Source organism: Hemiscyllium ocellatum (genome assembly GCF_020745735.1).
Source record: "Hemiscyllium ocellatum isolate sHemOce1 chromosome 50 unlocalized genomic scaffold, sHemOce1.pat.X.cur. SUPER_50_unloc_4, whole genome shotgun sequence".
Lineage (NCBI taxonomy): Eukaryota > Metazoa > Chordata > Chondrichthyes > Orectolobiformes > Hemiscylliidae > Hemiscyllium > Hemiscyllium ocellatum.
This window is the reverse complement of record NW_026867587.1, coordinates 87216-100728: the sequence shown is the minus strand read 5'-3', so window position 1 is coordinate 100728 and position 13513 is coordinate 87216. Positions and strand designations below refer to the sequence as shown.

The window sequence follows — 13513 nt, the reverse complement described above, 5'->3', positions numbered from 1 at the left end:
CCTGGGCCTGCGAACAAGGAGAGGCCTCAGGCTGGGGCTGGCGGGACTCCCCTCCATGGCTTTCAAACGGGAAGGGGACGACCTGAGCCAACTCAACGTGCTGAGGGTTGGTAACACAGAGAGGGGGATGGGGGAAACTGCCCCCTTCCTCCAATGGATGCCCACTAACTGTTGCCCTGGAGCTACCTGGGTGGCCAGTGGTTGCTATGGCAGTGACCCCCTGGCACCATGTGACCTGGGTAACGAGCGGTTACCATGACGGTGACCCTGAGGCACCGTGTGACCTGGGTAACCAGCGGTTACCATGACGGTGTCCCACCAGGCACCATGTGACCTGGGTAACCAGCGGTTACCATGACGGTGTCCCACCATGCACCGTGTGACCTGGGTAACCAGCGGTTACCATGACGGTGACCCTGAGGCACCATGTGACCTGGGTAACCAGCGGTTACCATGACGGTGTCCCACCATGCACCGTGTGACCTGGGTAACCAGCGGTTACCATGACGGTGACCCTGAGGCACCATGTGACCTGGGTAACCAGCGGTTACCATGACGGTGTCCCACCATGCACCGTGTGACCTGGGTAACCAGCGGTTACCATGACGGTGACCCTGAGGCACCATGTGACCTGGGTAACCAGCGGTTACCATGACGGTGTCCCACCAGGCACCACGTGACCTGGGTAACCAGCGGTTACCATGACGGTGACCCTGAGGCACCATGTGACCTGGGTAACCAGCGGTTACCATGACGGTGTCCCACCAGGCACCACGTGACCTGGGTAACCAGCAGTTACCATGACGGTTACCCACCATGCACCATGTGACCTGGGTAACCAGCAGTTACCATGACGGTGTCCCACCAGGCACCATGTGACCTGGGTAACCGGCAGATACCATGACGGTTACCCACCATGCACCATGTGACCTGGGTAACCAGCGGTTACCATGACGGTGTCCCACCAGGCACCATGTGACCTGGGTAACCGGCAGTTACCATGACGGTTACCCACCATGCACCATGTGACCTGGGTAACCAGCAGTTACCATGACGGTTACCCACCATACACCATGTGACCTGAGTAACCGGCAGTTACCATGGTGGTGACCCTGAGGCACCATGTGACCTGGGTAACCAGCGGTTACCATGACGGTGACCCTGAGGCACCATGTGACCTGGGTAACCAGCAGTTACCATGACGGTGACCCTGAGACACCATGTGACCTGGGTAACCGGCACTTACCATGGTGGTGACCCTGAGGCACCATGTGACCTGGGTAACCGGCGGTTACCATGACGGTGACCCTGAACGTCGCCAAGTCAGCCCATTCCTCCCACCGTAACGTTGCCCGGCGCCCTCGGGCTCACCTGCTACCGGGGACCCTCGCCCGTGCTCTCCTCATTACCTGGGCTCGACCGTCCTCGAACCCCTCCCGTGTCCCACTCCGCGCCCTGGCTGAGTCCCGGTCACCGACCCTCACCCCCTCACCCCGCTGAGCAAAAACCGCGACGGTATCCCTCTGCCCCCACCCTCAGCAAGTCTCCACGTGAAGGTGGGGGGTGGAGGGGCTGGTGTAACCGGGCGGATCTCCCGTCTGGAGCTGACAGGAACATTGACGTTGACGAAGGTCTCGCTTGCTTTGACAGAAGCGACGGGTGGCTGACTTGCTGGCCAGCTACATCCCCGAGGATGAAGCTGTCCTCATGAGGAACGGGAGGTGAGGAAATAGCAGGGGGCGACTCCTCATCGAGAGTACCGCGAGGCTGTCCTCACGAGGGGCGGGAGGAGGCCATTGCTGCACCCCTTTTCGGGGAGTTCTTGTTGAGGTACAACGGAGACTTCAATCGAGGCATTGACGAGGATGGTGCCTCAGTGCTTAGCACTGCTGCCTCACGGCGCCAGGGACCCGGGTTCGATTCCCCCCTAAGGGGCGACTGTCTGGGAGGAGTTTGTACATTCTCCCTCCCCGTGTTTGCGTGGGTTTCCTCCGGGTGCTCCGGTCTCCTCCCACAGTCCAACGATGTGCAGGTTAGGGTGGATTGGCCATGCTAAATTGTCCCATAGTGCCCCAGGGATGTGCAGGTTAGGGTGGATTGGCCATGCTAAATTGTCCCATAGTGCCCAGGGATGTGCAGGTTAGGGTGGATTGGCCATGCTAAATTGTCCTGTAGTGCACAGGGATGTGCAGGTTAGGGTGGGTTGGCTGTGGGCCATGCAGGGTTATAGGGCAGAGGTGTGGGTCTGGATGGGATAGTGTTCAGAGAGTCATTGGGCCGAATGGCCTCATTCCATAAACATTCCAAGATTCCCATCAAACGGTAGCAGGTTGTTGCCTGGGACTGGCGTATAAACGATGGGCCTAAATGGCCTCCCGTGCTGGTCTGGCTGAGTCGACCGTGTGGGTAGCGTTGGCAAGGATGGCTCTGTGTTACCCCTCCTGTCCCTCATTGCCCCCTCAAACTGGGCATCTCTCTGTGGCGCTGTTTCAAGGAGCAGGTAGGAGTCATCTCCATGGGTGTGTGGTGGTGGTCTGGAGTTACGTGTAGGCCCTGACTGGGTCCGGATGTCCCTCCCTGTCTTCCCCCCGGCCCCCTGGCCTTGGTGAATTCTTTCAGTCATTCCCGAGAATGGATGGGTGGGCCATCGCTCAGGGAAAGAGTCCACCCCATTGCCGTGGGTCTGGTGTCACGTGTAGGCCCGAGACCCAGGTAGGGTGGTTTTCCTTCACCTCCCCCGTCCCTCCAATCCTCCCCGCATTCTGCAGCGGGTTCACCGAGAGGACCTTGTGCTGATGCGTCGCCGAAACCGCACCGTCTCGGATCGTAAGACTCTCCGCTGGATAGTGAGGACAGCCGAGTGGGTCATCGGGGTCTGTCTCCCCTCCGTTACACACGTTTACCCCATGCAGAAAGCTCAGAGCGTTGTGAAAGACGTCACACACCCCTCCCTCAAACTCTCCTCCCTCCCTGCCACCTGACTCAGGGAGTCATAGAGATGTACAGCACGGAAACAGACCCTTCGGCCCAACCCGTCCATGCCGACCAGATATCCCAACCCAATCTATCCCACCTGCCAGCACCCGGCCCATCTCCCTCCAAACCCTTCCTATTCATATACCCATCCAGATGCGTCTTAAATGTTGCAGTTGTACCAGCCTCCACCACTTCCTCTGGCAGCTCATTCTATACACTTTAGTGCAGGACTTATACACCTTAATGATAAGGTCCCGGGGAGTGTTGCTGAACAAAGAGACCTTGAAGTGCAGGTTCATAGCTCCTTGAAAGTGGAGTCGCAGATTGATAGGATAGTGAAGGCAGCGTTTGGTATGCTTTCCTTTATTGGTCAGAGTATTGAGTACAGGAGTTGGGAGGTCATGTTGTGGCTGTACAGGACATTGGTTAGGCCACTGTTGGAATATTGTGTGCAATTCTGGTCTCCTTCCTATCGGAAAGATGTTGTGAAACTTGAAAGGGTTCAGAAAAGGTTTACAAGGATGTTGGAGGGTTTGAGCTACAAGGAGAGGCTGAACAGGCTGGGGCTGTTTTCCCTGGAGAGTCAGAGGCTGAGGGGTGACCTTATAGAGGTTTATAAAATTATGAGGGGCATGGATAGGGTAAATAGACAAGGTCTTTTCCCCTGGGGTGGGGGGAGTCCAGAACTAGAGGGGCATAGGTTTAGGGTGAGAGGGGAAAGGGACCTGAGGGGCAACTTTTTCACACAGAGGGTGGTGCGTGTGTGGAATGAGCTGCCAGAGGAAGTGGTGGAGGCTGGTACAATGACAGCATTTAAAAGGCATCGGGATGGGGACATGAATAGAGTCAGAGAGATGTGCAGCACAGCAACAGACCCTTCGGCCCAACCCGTCCATGCCGACCCAGATATCCCAACCCAATCCAGTCCCACCTGCCAGCACCCAGCCCATATCCCTCCAAATATTCATATTCATTTACCTCATAGGGAGGGTTTGGAGGGATACCGGCCAAGTGCTGGCAAACGGGACTCGATTAGGTTAGGATATCTGGACAGGTTGGGCCGAAGGGTCTGTTTTGGGACACGACATGACCCCCCTCGTCCCAAGTTCAGATCCGACCCACTGCCCTGACAGGATTTGAACCCGGGTCCCCGAAACGTTTGCGGATTTCAGATTGAAACCCTGTATTGTCTTAAAATTAAAAATAAAATTCGATTCCGACTCCACCCCGATGGGATTCGGACCCAGAATTGCTCTCTGGATTAGTCACCAACTGATAACGCCACAAAGCGTTCACTTCCCCCCTCACCCCATGGACAGTTCCACGTGATTCGAAGTTGCCACCTCGCCGGGGAAGAGCTGGGGAGGGAGGCGAGGGAGAGCGACGGTGAAGGTCCAGCGTTGACCGGGACTGTACAAGCCAGGCCCAAAGGGGAGAGGGGCAGAGAGGATGGAGGGGGGAGAGATTTTGCTGGGGAGGCGGTCTGTGATGGCAGAGATAGCACGGGGCTGACGGGCAGAAGGGATTGTGGGATTCTGGGCCCCTGTCCCGCCCAGCCCCGGCACTGCCCGTGGGTGGCACACAGCACCAGGCACTGACGTAGACTCCCTCGGTTCTTCTCCTGTCAGGTACGCCTGCTCAATCTGCCCGAGGCGGCCAGTCTTCGACACGGTCGACATGTTGGCCGTCCACAGGAGGGGGAGAAAGCATCTGACCAGTAAGTGGCACAGGGTCGGAGGGTCAGTGCTGAGGGAGCGGGCGCTGTGGGAGGGTCAGTGCTGAGGGAGTGGGCGCTGTTGGAGGGTCAGTGCTGAGGGAGTGGGCGCTGTGGTAGGGTCAGCGCTGAGGGAGTGGGCGCTGTGGGAGGGTCAGCGCTGAGGGAGCGGGCGCTGTGGGAGGGTCAGCGCTGAGGGAGCGGGCGCTGTGGGAGGGTCAGTGCTGAGGGAGTGGAGGCTGTCGGAGGGTCAGCGCTGAGGGAGCGGGCGCTGTGGGAGGGTCAGCGCTGAGGGAGCGGGCGCTGTGGGAGGGTCAGTGCTGAGGGAGTGGGGGCTGTCGGAGGGTCAGTGCTGAGGGAGCGGGCGCTGTGGGAGGGTCAGCGCTGAGGGAGCGGGCGCCGTGGTAGGGTCAGTGTGAGGGAGTGGGTGCCGTCTGTATTTTAAGAAGTGCTTCGTATGTTGTGAGCGTCAAGGTGCAAACAGGTGCTAGAGAAATGTACCTCTGTCTCTCGGCCCCTCTCCAGGCCTCCAGCAATTCTACAACAACAAGAGGAACCTGCAGCTTGAAGTTCAGAAACGGCAACACCAGCAGCATGTCCGACAGGAGGAGGGAGGGCCCAGTGCGCACCAGGTAAATACCTCCCGAGGGCAGGCCACCCTCTCCCTATCTCTGTCCTCCCCTCCAGCCCCTACACCCCCTCCCCATCTCTGTCACTCCCTCCAGCCCCCTACACCCCCTCCCTATCTCTGTCCTCCCCTCCAGCCCCTATACCCCCTCCCTATCTCTGTCACTCCCTCCAGCCCCTACACCCCCTCCCTATCTCTGTCACTCCCTCCAGCCCCCTACACCCCCTCCCTATCTCTGACACCCCCCTCCAGCTCCCTACACCCCCTCCCTATCTCTGTCACCCCCTCCAGCCCCCTACACCCCCTCCCTATCTCTGTCACCCCCTCCAGCCCCCTACACCCCCTCCCTATCTCTGTTACTCCCTGTGCTATCTCCCCCCCCACAATGCCAATGTTCTAACTCTCCCCCTGATCCCAGACCCTGCACCGTCGGGGGACCTGCCTTCAGCTGCCTGTTGCCCTGAGCTCGGGGATTCCTCCCTCACCCTCTTCATGTCTCAGTCTCTCTCCTTCTGCCTTGGGAGTCAAGAGAGACGTCCAGCACCGAAACCACGTCTCCAATCTTCCATCACTGACATATGGCCTTTAATATGGACCCTGTGTATTGACATTATAGTTACAGCATGGCAACAGACCCTTCGGCCCAACCCGTCCATGCTGACCCGATATCATAACCCAATCTCGTCCCATTTGCCAGCACTTGGCCCATCTCCCTCCAAACCCTTCCTATCCATGTCCCCATCCCGATTCCTTTTAAATGCTGTCATTGTACCAGCCTCCACCACTTCCTCTGGCAGCTCATTCCATACACGTACCACCCTCTGTGTGAAAACATTGCCCCTCAGGTCCCTTTCCCCTCTCACCCTAAACCTATGCCCCTCTAGTTCTGGACTCTCCCCACCCCAGGGAAAAGACCTTGTCTGTTTACCCTACCCATGCCCCCTCATAATTTTATAAACCTCTATAAGGTCACCCCTCAGCCTCCGACGCTCCAGGGAAAACAGCCCCAGCCTGTTCAGCCTCCCCCTGTAGCTCAAACCCTCCAACATCCTCGTCAATCTTTTCTGAACCCTTTCAACTTTCACACCATCCTCCCTACAGCCGGGAGACCAGAATACACTTGCCCCAAACTCTCTCCCTGACCTGGGCGGCGCAGTTCCCTGATCCCCCCCGTGCCTGGTCGGACGCTCTCTGGGATGTGCTGTCAGTTCGCGGGAACATGTCACTGATAGCAGAGGCGATATATGAATGCAGGGTTGTTGGGGAGGAGGGTGCATCTGTGTGTGTGTCAGTGTGTGTGTGTTTCTGTCTTCTGCATGTGAGTGTGTGTGTGCGAGTGTGTACGTCTGTGCATCTGTGTGTGTGTCTGTGACTGTATGTCCGTCTGTCTTTGTGTGTTTCTGTGCGCGTGTGTGTGTGTATGTGTATCAGTCTGTGTTTGTATGTGTGTGTCTGAGTGTATCTGTCAGTGCCTGTGTGTGTGTGTGTGCATCTCTGTGTCTGTGTGTGTGTGTCTGTGTCTGTCCGTGTGTGTGAGAGTGTATGTGTGTGTGTGCCTGTGTATCTGTCTGTGTGTGTGAGAGAGTGTGTGTGTCTGTGTGTGTGTGTGTGTCTGTGTCTGTCCGTGTGTGTGTCTGTGTGTGTGTGTGTGTGTGTCTGTGTCTGTCCGTGTGTGTGAGAGAGTGTGTGTGTGTGTGTGTGTGTGTCTGTGTCTGTCCGTGTGTGTGTGTGTGTGTCTGTGTCTGTCCGTGTGTGTGTGAGAGTGTATGTGTGTGTGTGCCTGTGTATCTGTCCGTGTGAGGGTGTGTGTCCGTGTGGGAGGTGATGTTGCCCTCTCTCTGGGCGTTCCCATTACTGGGCCTGCCCCCTCCCTGTTGTGTCCGTTCAGTGAATCCTTTGCCTTCCTCCCCCCTGCTCCCACCACCCTGTTCCCAGACTAGGTCGGAGCAGGCCCCCCTCCTGGCTGAAACCCGAAGGATCACCCATCATGCTCTCCGCAGGACAGCTCCCTACAGCAGCTGCAGCAAGAGGGGGCGGTAGGTGCCTTGTTTTATATCAGCGTGTCTGTGTGTGTGTGTGTCTGTGTCTGTGTGTGTCTGTGTCTGTGTGTCCCACACCAGCCCACTCCACAACCCCCTCTTCATTTCCAACACCTCCCCCCCACCCACCCTCCCTCACCATTCTTCTGTCTGTCTCTCCTTCACGTGTATACCCAGCCTCACCTCCTCCTCGATACAGCTCTGCGATTTATCTCCCCGTGGGAGCGATCCCCCATCTCCCCCCCACTCCCCGTGGGAGCGATCCCCCATTCTCCCCCCCACTCCCCGTGGGAGCGATCCCCCATTCTCCCCCCCCACTCCCCATGGGAGCGATCCCCCATTCTCCCCCCCCACTCCCCGTGGGAGCGAGTCCCCCATTCTCCCCCCCACTCCCCGTGGGAGCGATCCCCCATTCTCCCCCCCACTCCCCGTGGGAGCGAGTCCCCCATTCTCCCCCCCACTCCCCGTGGGAGCGAGTCCCCCATTCTCCCCCCCCACTCCCCGTGGGAGCGATCCCCCATTCTCCCCCCCCACTCCCCGTGGGAGCGAGTCCCCCATTCTCCCCCCCCACTCCCCGTGGGAGCGATCCCCCATTCTCCCCCCCACTCCCCGTGGGAGCGAGTCCCCCATTCTCCCCCTCACTCCCCGTGGGAGCGATCCCCCATTCTCCCCCTCACTCCCTGTGGGAGTGAGTCCCCCATTCTCCCCCCCACTCCCCGTGGGAGCGATCCCCCATTCTCCCCCCCACTCCCCGTGGGAGCAAGTCCCCCATTCTCCCCCCCACTCCCCGTGGGAGCGAGTCCCCCATTCTCCCCCCCACTCCCCGTGGGAGCGAGTCCCCCATTCTCCCCCTCACTCCCCGTGGGAGCGATCCCCCATTCTCCCCCTCACTCCCTGTGGGAGTGAGTCCCCCATTGAAGATGGAGGGGTGCAGGAATTTCCTTCGTAAAACCCTGAGGCTGAGAACAAGAGGCAGGCCATTTGGCCCATCGAGATAGTGAACACCCACGATGTTGCCTTTTGCCTCAATCCCCTTCCTGATCAAACGCCTGTCCATCTCCCTCGTGTACGACCCAGCCTCGACTCCCCTCCGTGGGGAAGAATTCTCCAGACTCTCTCTCCTCGGAGGGATAAGGAATTCCCTCCCCATCTCTGTCTTCAATGGGTGACCCCCTTAGTCTGAGATGTTTCCCCCCTCCACCCATCCCACAGACTGGTCATGGACTCTCTCACACACACAGGGGGAGCACCCTCTCCTCATCTTCCCCCCCCCACCCCTCGCCCCACCGTCAATGTCTCCCCCAAGAATCATAGAATCCCAATCGTGTGGAAACAGGCCCTTCGGCCCAACAACTCCACACCGACCCTCCGAAGAGAAACCCGATCCAGACACATTTCCCTTCCCCTATTACTCTACATTCACTAATCCACCCTAACCTGCACATCCCTGGGCACTATGGGACAATTTAGCACGGCCAATCCACCCTAACCTGCACATCCCTGGGCACTATGGGACAATTTAGCATGGCCAATCCACCCTAACCTGCACATCCCTGGGCACTATGGGACAATTTAGCATGGCCAATCCACCCTAACCTGCACATCCCTGGGCACTACGGGACAATTTAGCATGGCCAATCCACCCTAACCTGCACATCCCTGGGCACTATGGGACAATTTAGCATGGCCAATCCACCCTAACCTGCACATCCCTGGGCACTATGGGACAATTTAGCATGGCCAATCCACCCTAACCTGCACATCCCTGGGCACTATGGGACAATTTAGCATGGCCAAACCACCCTAACCTGCACATCTTTGGATTGAGGGAGGAAATCCACACAGACACGGGGTGGGAGTGGGCATGAGGAGGGGAGAATGTGCAAACTCCACACAGACAGTTGCCCTGAGAGGGGGGGGGGGGGGGGCGGGGGGAATCGAACCTGGGTCCCTGGCACCGTGAGGCAGCGGCGCTAAGCACTGAGCCACCCAATCTTCGATGAGGTCACCTCATTATTCCAAACCCCACGCCCCGACCTGCTCACCCTCTCCCTCGTCAGACACTCCCCTCCCTCCCCCCTGGGGATCGGCCGAGGGAACAGGGTCAGGACTGCCTCTGGGTCTATCCTTTCTTAGATACGGGGCCCCGAACCTGCTCAGCTGAGATCGTTTGAGCAAAACGTTGTGACTGTTTTACGTTGCTCCCCGCAGTTGTAGACTCTTCTCCCTTCACAGGAGGGGGACGGAGATCGTGCAGAATTCCCTCCCCAACGCCCCCATCCCAACAGAGCAGTGGGGACCACGTACCTAAATATATTTAACGGTGGGAGCGAGAGACGTTGGTGATCGACGAGGGATTTGAAGGGCAAATGGGGAGGCAAGAAAGGGCTAGCAGAATCAGACGGGCCGAGAGTATGCTGACGGAGAGTTGTGGGGAGGGGGAAGAGGGGAGTTATCTCAGGGGAGCGGGGTTTCCAATGCTTCTCTTGCACACAGATGTTGTGTAGCGTCCCGCAGTAGAGAACGGGTGGCTTTGGTTTTAGGTTCAGAGAGAGACCAAGACGCAGTGGGTGGGGGGGCACAAGGGGAAGCACCGCAGGGAGGGGACTGACCCACGAATCAGAGCAGGGGGGAGTTCAGGATCCAAGCACTGCCCCAACCCTCAGGTTACCCTGTCAGCCATATCTCAGACCACAGGGGAATAACTCTGTTGGGGTCGCAGTACCAGCGGCCCCCACCAGAGGGCACAAGGACCCCACTGTTCCCATAGGTGGACAACTGACCCTCCCACAGCGCCCACTCCCTCAGCACTGACCCTCCCACAGCACCCACTCCCTCAGCACTGACCCTCCCACAGCACCCACTCCCTCAGCACTGACCCTCCCACAGCACCCTCTCCCTCAGCACTGACCCTCCCACAGCGCCCACTCCCTCAGCACTGACCCTCCCACAGCACCCACTCCCTCAGCACTGACCCTCCCACAGCGCCCACTTCCTCAGCACTGACCCTCCCACAGCACCCACTCCCTCAGCACTGACCCTCCCACAGTGCCCGCTCCCTCAGCACTGACCCTCCCACAGCACCCGCTCCCTCAGCACTGACCCTCCTACAGCACCCACTCCCTTAGCACTGACCCTATTCGGATGTGATGATGAGTTGAGTGTGTGGTGACTGTGTGTTGGCTCCCCCCTAGGCCCGGGATGGATGGCTGCTCCTTACCGACCTGTGCCAGGGCTGCCGCGGGTAACGAATATCCGCTGATGGCTGGAGGAGGCACGGAGCCTGGCACCGTCGCTGTCAGTGCCTCACACTCAGAGACCCGACCGTCAACCTGCGACCCCCTGAGGGGGGCGCCACCTACCGGTAGGTGGGAAGGTGGAGGGTACGCCCGGGCAGAGGTCACTCAGGGAGACTCCCCGGGAGAGCGGGGTCAGCCTGGGGTCACTGCGGGGGAAGGAGACGGGGCCAAGGGTCAGCGAGTGGGTAGGGTCAGGGAGAGGGAGGGGTCGGGGTGTCTGAGCGGGCTCAAGGAGAGGGAGGGGCAGGGGTCAGGTGGGGTCAGGGAGAGGGAGGGCTCTGGGATTGGAAGGTGTCGGGGGAGTCAGTGTGGGGTCAGGGAGGGGCAGGGGTCAGGGAGGGGCAGGGGTCAGGTGAGGTCAGAGAGGGTGAGGGGTCAGAGAGGGAGGGGTCGGGGTGTCAGAATGGGATCAGGGAGAGGGAGGGGGGGTCAGAGCGCGGTCAGGAAGAGGGAGGAATCAGGGAGAGGCAGGGGTCAGATGGGGTCAGAGCGGGGTCAGGGAGTGGGAGGGTGAGGGGTCAGGGAGAGGGAGGAATCAGGAAGAGGCAGGGGTCAGGTGGGGTCAGAGCGGGGTCAGGGAGTGGGAGGGTGAGGGGTCAGGGAGAGGGAGGGATCAGGGAGAGGCAGGGGTCAGGTGGGGTCAGAGCGGGGTCAGGGAGTGGGAGGGTAAGGGGTCAGGGAGACGGAGGAATCAGGGAGAGGCAGGGGTCAGATGGGGTCAGAGCGGGGTCAGAGAGTGGGAGGGTGAGGGGTCAGGGAGAGGGAGGAATCAGGGAGAGGCAGGGGTCAGGTGGGGTCAGAGCGGGGTCAGGGAGTGGGCAGGGTGAGGGATCAGGAAGGGGCAGGGGTCAGGGGGTGTCAGCTGGATCAGGGCGTGGGAAGGTGACGCCTACCTGTGTCGATCAGCCGTGCCTGTTGTGTTTGCAGGGTCCAGTGGGGAGCAGGTTGGCAGTGCCAAGAGGAAGAGAAGTTCCAAGCGCCAGGACACAGTCCCAACGACTCCCCCCAACCCCGAGCGACAGAGACAACTGGAACATTACCTGAAGCTGCGCAGGTGAGTCTGGCCCAGCCTGCATTTCAGTAGCACCTATCACCACCTGCTGACAGACAGACAGACCCTCCAGTTGCTTCGCAGCCAATCGAACACTTCCAAACGGCATTCACTGATCGTCGGGGAATGGGGCAGGCCCAGGTTTACAGAGTCGGGCCAACTGGGGGCTCTGATTGGCTGTTGTTGGTCACATTGGGGCAGGGATGAACATTGCTGCAGCCCTCCCAAACCCGACCGTCCCACAGCACCCACTCCCTCAGCACTGACCCTCCCACAGCACCCACTCCCTCAGCACTGACCCTCCCACAGCACCCTCTCCCTCAGCACTGACCCTCCCACAGCGCCCACTCCCTCAGCACTGACCCTCCCACAGCACCCACTCCCTCAGCACTGACCCTCCCACAGCACCCACTCCCTCAGCACTGATCCTCCCTCAGCACTGACCCTCCCTCAGTGCTGACCCTGTGTGGGGTGTAGTGACATGTTGTGACGTGTGTGTGTCTGTGCTGCTCCCTCAGCTCAGGGTGGATCCCGGACGGCTGTGGGAAGTGGATCCAGGATGAGACGGTCGAATTCGATTCGGATGAAGAGGAGCCCTGTCTGCTGCCCCCGCTGTCTCCCTGAAGTGGGCGAGGGTGGGCACACACCCAGAGTCTCACCGTCATTGCCATCGCCGAACCCCGTCTCTCAGTGTGGAACAGGGCAGAGTTCACTACCCCTTTCACAACACCCCCAACCTCGCCCTCCCCGCCCTTCTCCAGCACAGCAGCTGGCCATTCGGCCCATCCAGAGTGTGATAGCTCCCACCCCTCCCCCGCTCAGTTCCTGACAATGTGCCCCCTGAACAAACCCATCCCCCACTCTGCCGTGCACCCCTCCCAGTTGATTCCTTGATTTTCCTCAGTCTGTCTCCCTCGTTCAGCATTTCTCGGTCCACAACCTACCCCACATACCGCCCCCCCTCCTGTCTCTGTCTCGCTCTCTCTGTCTCGCTCCCTCTCCCTCTTCCTCTCCCTCTCTCTGTCTCACTCACCCTCCCTCTCTCTCTCTCACTCACCCTCCCTCTCTCTCTCTCCCTCTCTCTCCCTCCCTCTCTCTCTCCCCCTCTCTCTCTCCCCCCTCTCTCTCCCCCTCTCTCTCTCTCTCTCTCCCTCACTGTCTCTGTCTCACTCACTGTCTCCCTCTCCGTCTCTCCCCCTCTCCGTCTCTCCGTCTCTCTGTCTCTCTCTCTCCACCCCCCTCCTCCCCCGTCCCCCCCCCCCCCCATGCTGTTAGTTCAGCGCGGCTCTAAATCCTTTCCATCCACCCGTTCGAACCCAGCCCCCTGCACCAACCCCTCCCTCAAGGCCAGGCCTCGAGGCTGGGAGGTGGGCTGGGCATCAAATCACTGTTTGCACAGACGCTCTACTGTATTAAAGGTCCTACGTAAATGCAGGTTGTGTTGTTGTGTATGCTGTCCAGTTAGACTGCAATTGTATGACCAAGGGAGTGCGTGTGGATGTGTGTCTGAGAGTGTGTGCACGTGTGTCTGTGTCTGAGAGTGTGTGCACGTGTGTCTGTGTCTGAGAGTGTGTGCACGTGTGTCTGTGTCTGAGAGTGTGTGCACGTGTGAGTGTGTCTGTGTCTGAGAGTGTGTGCGCGTGTGAGTGTGTCTGTGTCTGAGAGTGTGTGCGCGTGTGAGTGTGTCTGTGTCTGAGAGTGTGTGCACGTGTGTCTGAGTGTGTCTGAGAGTGTGTGCACGTGTGAGTGTGTCTGTGTCTGAGAATGTGTGCATGTGTGAGTGTGTCTGTGTCTGAGAGTGTGTGC

The 13513-nt window shown here is 59.3% G+C and overlaps 1 protein-coding gene across 1 annotated transcript; it reads left to right on the top strand.

Moving 5' to 3' along the window:
- scnm1 (sodium channel modifier 1) lies at positions 1-13141 on the top strand. The gene is made up of 8 exons (XM_060822330.1): positions 1-106; positions 1651-1721; positions 4605-4693; positions 5216-5322; positions 7254-7354; positions 10552-10721; positions 11584-11710; positions 12226-13141. Exons 1-8 carry the CDS (start codon positions 56-58, stop codon positions 12329-12331), a joined length of 822 nt encoding a protein of 273 aa, XP_060678313.1. The 5' UTR covers positions 1-55; the 3' UTR covers positions 12332-13141.
- Positions 13142-13513: the final 372 nt, after the last annotated feature.